This window comes from Diceros bicornis, chromosome 9, assembly GCF_020826845.1.
Source record: "Diceros bicornis minor isolate mBicDic1 chromosome 9, mDicBic1.mat.cur, whole genome shotgun sequence".
Classification (NCBI taxonomy): domain Eukaryota; kingdom Metazoa; phylum Chordata; class Mammalia; order Perissodactyla; family Rhinocerotidae; genus Diceros; species Diceros bicornis.
In genome coordinates, this window is record NC_080748.1 from 57,880,562 (window position 1) to 57,887,384 (window position 6,823).

A 6,823-nucleotide genomic window follows, 5' to 3' on the forward strand; every position below is an offset into this window, starting at 1 on the left:
ATTAAATAACGTAATTATTGCGACAAGGCTTATCTCGCAGGTGGAAAAGAGACCACCCGTGAGAATTAGAATTCGGCTGCTATTTTTAAAAAATCAATTAAGCTTGCGGTCTCCTTTGAAATCGCCCGTGAGGACTGCGTGGCTCTCATCGTGGGGCTAAGACTGCGGCGGCAATAGCACCGATAAGCAGAACCGTACCGGATAATAATTGTGGTCACCACTTTTATCATCCCGCTGGCCACCAAGGCCATCTAATGGGGTAGAAAACGCTTTGAGCTAGGGTCAGAAGTCACAATTCCAACTTCACGGACTAGACTATTAAAGCTCATCCACGTGAAAGATGGAGTTGGGATGCTTTACGCAGGGTTGGTAGCAGAGGCGGGGCAACAGGGCAGGGGGCCGAGGGTAGGAGATGCACCAGTGAATCCTGGAGTTATGGTGCCCTGTCCTCGGTCGGCGCGGCCACGTGTAGGAACGCGACCCAGCTACTCTTAATATCACAAGAAAGTAAAAATCGATACAATCACGGCAGTGGGTGCCTACGGTTTATTTATGAGAGTGTAATCGAAGTTGAGCGCAATTTCAGAACACGCATTAAACAAAAATCTATTCACAAGTTATTTGATGTGTCTTGAGGACATCATTTCTTATACCTACAGAAGGAGCAGGACCCAGAGCTAGGACTGGGGAAAAGAAAAACTTAAAACGAATGCATGGCATAAACGTGGCAGGTTCATTTATGCTTATTTTTCTTTTGCCTTTCCTACGCCACCACAGCCTGAATTTCCTGAGAAGCTGAAATGCAAACGGAACAGTTATCTCACCAACTTATTTTGAGATTATTCTTTAAAAGAGCCGGAGCCACATATTTTGCTATTTCCACCCACTGACTGGTGGCAGAATCCGTTTAGAGTGAAGTTCCGCTCTTCAGAACCAGAAAACTTTGAAAGGCCAACTGTCTCCGAATGGCAAGCCTTTGCACTCTCTTCAGGAGGACAGTTGTTTGCTTGCTTGTTTCTTCACCGAGTGACAGTTACAGGTGTCTTAGAATAGTCTTACTATTTCTTCCTGCAGCACAAAGATTCACTCACCAGATAGCAAAGCATTTCTTGTTTTGCACAGTTTCCTACTGCATAAAATAGGAAACTCTGCAAAGCATGTATTCTCATCTGTTTTATTAACATAATATTGTTTTTTTATTTGGTAAGGATATTACTGAATACAAAACAAATGCATAAGTTCTTATCACATACATTGGTCATCATTGTATAATACAAATGTATTTGCCTGTAACATTTCCGTTCGGGGCAGATTTTTTTAAAAAACAGCCTTTGTAAATCTTTTTATTTGTCCATTCCTGGTTCTCCAATAATGAAATCCGGTCATAGTTTTCTATAAAATAATGTGTTTTTTTTACAAATGCATTTTATTAAAAACTTTGATGACATTTCAAGTCAATAACAACAGAAACAAATCAATTTCGATGGAAGAGATCTATTTTTAAAAATACCTCTAGTGCTTTTTTTTAAACATTAACAACTGTTTTAAATCAGAGCTTTTTAAATGTACTATTCTTTTTTGAACATCAAGTGTTTTGTTTCACAGATTTGCCAGTGAAATTAAAAAGATTTGGCTAAAATAGGAGGACTTCAGAAGATCTAATCCCAGCAATAAAGAAACTTTGTACGTTTTGGCATCTGATCGTGTCCCAGGTCACCAAGAAATAAAGAATCTCTGGTCCCTCTGGAGCAGTAGGTGGCATACTAAATGTTCCAAATGAACAGAGGCATCTGACATGGTGGCAGGACAGATCAGTGGATGGTTTTTATATTTGTTAGCCTCCAAAGAAAAGTCAATTAGTTATAACCTTTTTTAGAAACGTCTTTAGGCCAGAACAACACATATAAACCTCCAAATGCCTCTGTCCCTGAACCTCGATCTAAATATTTTGAGGGTGCCTGGTTATTTATTACCTTCCACCACTCTGAAGTGAGGGCTGTGGTTTAAGAGTTTCTGCAGTTAAAAAAATAAAAGAAGAAAAAACTTTAATAAACACAGGCAACTAATATAGAATTCATTTTATTCAGAGCACCGCTTTTCACATGAGTTATCTGAAAGTGAATTCTGATTCAGCAGAAAAATACATCATTCTCACCCTTTCCCCTCTTTTCATCCCCCTTTCAACATCCTTCCCTTCCCTGTATTTTTGGTTGAATTGAGTCTCATTGTTGACCGGCTCTACCAGGACGTGGCCCAGTATAAACACAAAAATGCACCCAAATCATAAAATTCCTCTTCTTTCAGTTATGTTTTATTGGTAAGTGTACTGGGACACATCTCCCTGTTGTATTTTGGCGCACAAAAATGGTTCTGATAGAAGTGGGTAGGGGGAAAGGTAATAGAGCAAGGACATAACCTAGAAGAAAGTTCAGCAGACATACATGGACAGGTAGATCAATCTGTGAGACGTTCCAGGATTAACACTGGCAGTTTGTAACCACTGTGTGAGTGTGTGCATTAAAGAAAATATTTACAATAATCTTCTTTTTTTCCTTTTCCTCTAAATACAAGAATAGGACAAGAGTGTTGTGTTTTCGGTGAAAACAGGCAGTAGATTGTGAAATCACACTATCCACAAAACGGTCTATCAGAAAGCTAGCCCAGTATAGTGCTCAGTTTCAAATGCATAGGATGTTTGCGCTGCAAACAATGATATACAACGTAATTAAATAAATAATGCCTAACCAGAGTGAGACCTAATTGTGTTTCTTTCTGCACCTTTCAGAACATGCATGATTTCAGTCTTATTAAATGGAAGGTTTTTTCTTTTCTCATTTGTTGTTTTCAATTTTTTAGTTCTTATAAAAGGATGGTAATAAACCATCTCCACAAGAGATCAGAAAAGTATCTTGTGCACCAAGCAGGCATGTTACCTAACCACCTTCAACTGTCTTTCTCATTTTTTTATTCATCAGCAGTTCATAAAGTACCTTGATTATTACTATGAAATACTATACATGATTTTCTATTTGGGAGAGTGATAGTGCAAATTAAAGTTCTTGCTACCCAACATTTATCCCCAGCAATAAATTACTTTTGAATAATAATAATAATAATAATAATAATAATGAAACACAGTTGTTCTGCCTCCCCCCCCAACATGCAAACCCTTTTGAAACAAACCGAGGGCTTTAACCCTGTCTTCCTCTCATCTGAGATTTAGTTGATTTTTCTCAAGCCAAGCCCTGACCCAACTGAAAGCAGAAACTTCTCAACATTTCAAAGATTTCATGTTCTCCAAGAGAGAAGGAAAGGGGACCTAGAAGAGCAAGATCGAACTTGTTCTGTGGAGAAAACGGGACAGAGTATCTTTCCTAGTGTCTTCTACCCCAGCAGTCTACTTGAATCAATAGGAAAAAAATTCAGTAGGTAGTTTACAATAAACCACACTCAGAAAAATAAATGAAAAGGCAAGCAAGTTCTATGGGTGGGGAAAAAGCTTATTTTGAAACAGTCTGTCTTCTAGATCTTAGATATAACAGCAAAAATGAAAGGAAAAAAACCTTGTTAAAATTGTTTTGTTTTCCTAGAATAAAATATTTATTTCGGAGCCCCTAAATTCTGCCTTTTAGTCAGCCCAAAGAGTGTACCTCTCTCTCCCTAAACTCTCCCACCCGACCGGGACCAGGCCACAGGAGTACAGGCCGGGTCACTGGAAAACTTGGACTCCACCTAAACAGGCAGCAACCCCTCCGCCCCCCTTCAGCTGTGCCCCCACTCACTTTGTGGCAACGGAGAGCAGCCATGGGAGTCTCAGTGGAAGGGAGAAAAATAAATCAAAGAAGACATGAATGGGGTGGAGGTGAGACTTAAGAGGGAAAATTAAATTAAACACACAGACAGAACAACTAGCTTCGCTACCCAGAATTTCACCTGCTGGTTCGTTTGGTATTCGGTTTTCGACTCAGTTTGTGTGTGTAGGGTTGGGGCAGTGGTAATAATGGTGGTGCTCTTTTTTCTCTTCCTTAGGGGAGAAATGAAGCTGCAGAATACGGCTCCCCGGAGTTAAAACTTCTAAAGCATTTTTTCTTTGCTTTTGTTCTGTTTTGTTTTAGTTTGTCTTTATTTGTGTAGCTTTTGGTGGTTGGTAGGTTTGTTTTTGTACATAGTTCCTTGGTCCCCAGGAGATTTTGATAAGTGTCTCTGGTCAAAAACAGTCGCTTTCCGTACCCTTCCCGAGTCTCCCCCCACCCTAACCCCCAGAACCATCCTGCGCCTCAAAACCCCTCCTCCAGTCTCCGCTTTCCTTCCCCCACTCCCCGCTCACCCCAACGCTCCCCCTTATCCACAGCCATCCTTTCCTGTGTCCACACCAGCACCCCAGTCCTCTAGGCTGGGGGAGGGTAAGAGCAGGGAGAGCAAAGAGGGGGCGGAGGAGAGCTGGAGAGGAGGGACTCCCCAAATGCAAGCACGTAACGGACGCTCCCAATCCGGGGGGAAGCAGACCCTTCAGCTCCACGCTCTGCCCCGCCCGGCACCTCCCACCCCCCTCAGTAAGTAGCGGAGAATTTCATCCGCTTCTGCTTCTGTCTCTGGTTGCAAAACCACACCCGCACCACGTTCTTTTTGAGGTCCAGTTTCTCGGCGATGGCGGCGATCTTCTCGGACGAGGGCCGGGGTTGTACCGCGAAGTAGGCCTCAAGGGAGCGCTTCTCGGGCGCGGCGATGGAAGTCCGCTTGCGCTTCTTCTCGCCGCCGTTGAAGAGCTCGGGCTTGTTCATTTTCTCGCGCTGCGCGCCCTCGGCCTCCTCGAGCCACGCCTGCAGGATGGGCTTGAGCGCGATCATGTTGTTGTGCGAGAGCGTGAGCGACTCGAACCTGCAGATGGTGCTCTGGCTGAGCGAGCCCACGCCCGGGATCTTGAGGTTGGCCAGCGCCGAGCCCACGTCGGCCTGCGTCACGCCCAGCTTGATGCGCCGCTGCTTGAAGCGCTCGGCGAACGCCTCGAGCTCGCGCGGGTCCGTGTCCGAGTCGCAGATGGACGCCAGCCCCGCCGCGCCCACCACGGCCGCCGCCGCCGACGCCGCCGCCACCTGCCCGGCCGCGGCCGCCGCCGCCGCTGCCGCCGCGCCGTGATGCGCCGCCGCCGCCACCAGCCCGGGGTGCGGCAGCCCCGACGGCATGTTCATGGCGGCCGCCGCCGCCGGGTGCGACAGGTGGCCCAGGCCGTGCATGTGCGGATGCGGGTGCGCCGAGCCGCCCAGCAGCCCGCCGCCCGGGCCGCCGCCGCCGCCCCCGGGGCCGCCGCCGCCGCCGCCCCCGGGGCCGCCGCCCCCGGGGCCGCCGCCGCCCCCCGGGCCGCCGCCCCCCGGGCCGTCGTGGGCGCCGCCGCCGCCCGCCGCCCCCGCGCCGCCTGCGCCGGCCATGAGCGCGAGCGAGGGCGACGAGATGTGGTCCAGCAGGTCGCCGGGCTCCAGCGCCTGGTGGTGGTGGTGGTGGTGGTGGTGGTGCGCCAGCGGCACGGTGGACGTGGACGTGCAGGGCACGCTGTTCATCGTGTGGTACGTGGCGTCCGGCTTGAACGGGTGGCTCTTGCCCTGGGACACGGCGATGTCTACGGCCGCCAGCGCCTCGGCCCGCGCCAGCAGCGTTTCGTCTAGGCTGGCGAAGAGGTTGCTCTGCAGCTGCAGGCGACACAAACCAAACCAAAAAACCACAAAACCAAAAAAGCAAAAACACGAAACAAAACAACACCACACACAAGCCGGAAAGCACAACAAGCAAAGGGCAAACACAAAGCAACCAAAATAACAACAACGGAGGTGGGGATAGTGGAGACCGGGAAAGACGGAATGGGGGACGGAATGGGGGACACATTGGGGGACAGAGGAGAAGGGACGGGAGTGCGGGGAGGGGGGCAGATGCGGGGGAGAGGGGGACAGAGAAACACATTCCGGGAACGGGCGTGGGAGACGAAACAGGAGGGGAAAAGAAGAAGAAATGGAGATGTAACTCGCAGCTGCGGATCCATGTCACACACCCGAACACGCACAGAGACCGCCTTTCCGAGGCATGAAATTAACAGAGAAAGTGGACGGAAGTCGAGAGTCATGGCCCCAGCGCTCCGCACTGTGATCGCAGGCGCCCGAGACCGAGGCAGAGGCAATGGGAGGGAACACAACATTAAGCGCCACTGTACAAAACGTGCCTCGCAGCAGGATTTCTCTAAAAATCCCTGCCCGCAAATCCCCGCACCGGGACCTGGGCACACACCAGCACCCGACATGCAGCGTCTCGGAGACGGGGAGGGGGCGGGCGCGCGGGCCGGGGCCGCGGGCGTGGGGCGCTTACCGGCGGCGTGGGCAGGCAGGCCCGCCGGATGGCCTCGGAGCTGGAGTGCAGAGACGGGTACTTGTGCTCAGGGAGGGTGGGATGCATGGCAAAGTGAGGCTGCTTGCTGTTCATGGACATCATCTTGATGGCTTGGCATGTAAATCCACAAACACTCCGAAAGTCCGCGGGAAAGTGCGCACGCCGGCTCCCCCGGCCTCCCTTCCGAGGCTGCAGCCGAGGCGGCTGGCGGCACGGAGGCGGCGGGCGCGCGGGGGGCTGCTGCTGCTCCTGCTGCCGCTGCTGCCGCCCGACGCTCCCTTTGACCGCGCAGAGCGCCGCGCACCGGCCTTGCGATCCCACTTCTCCGAGAGCTCTAGCCCCGCGCTCCGACGGGATGCACTCCTCTTACACCTGAGCCCCACTTCTCGCGGCCGGTCTTGGAAGCTCTCGCGAGAGCTCGCGGCCCCACCGCGCTGACAGGCATCAACTG

General features: G+C 50.1%; 1 protein-coding gene across 1 annotated transcript; it reads right to left on the reverse strand.

The window, feature by feature from the left end:
- Positions 1–4,548: 4,548 nt before the first annotated feature.
- On the reverse strand, positions 4,549–6,613 carry POU4F1 (POU class 4 homeobox 1). Its single transcript, XM_058547702.1, has 2 exons — positions 6,352–6,613; positions 4,549–5,684 (listed from the first exon to the last, which is right to left on the reverse strand). Exons 1-2 carry the CDS (start codon positions 6,472–6,474, stop codon positions 4,551–4,553), a joined length of 1,257 nt encoding a protein of 418 aa, XP_058403685.1. The 5' UTR covers positions 6,475–6,613; the 3' UTR covers positions 4,549–4,550.
- Positions 6,614–6,823: the final 210 nt, after the last annotated feature.

Excerpts from the sequence above, each read along its gene's own strand:
- POU4F1 (XM_058547702.1), bottom strand. The coding sequence starts at position 6,474 with ATGATGTCCATGAACAGCAAGCAGCCTCACTTTGCCATGCATCCCACC. Across the intron at positions 5,685-6,351 it reads CCTGCCTGCCCACGCCGCCG|CTGCAGAGCAACCTCTTCGC; the intron begins GTAAGCGCCCCA and ends TGTCGCCTGCAG.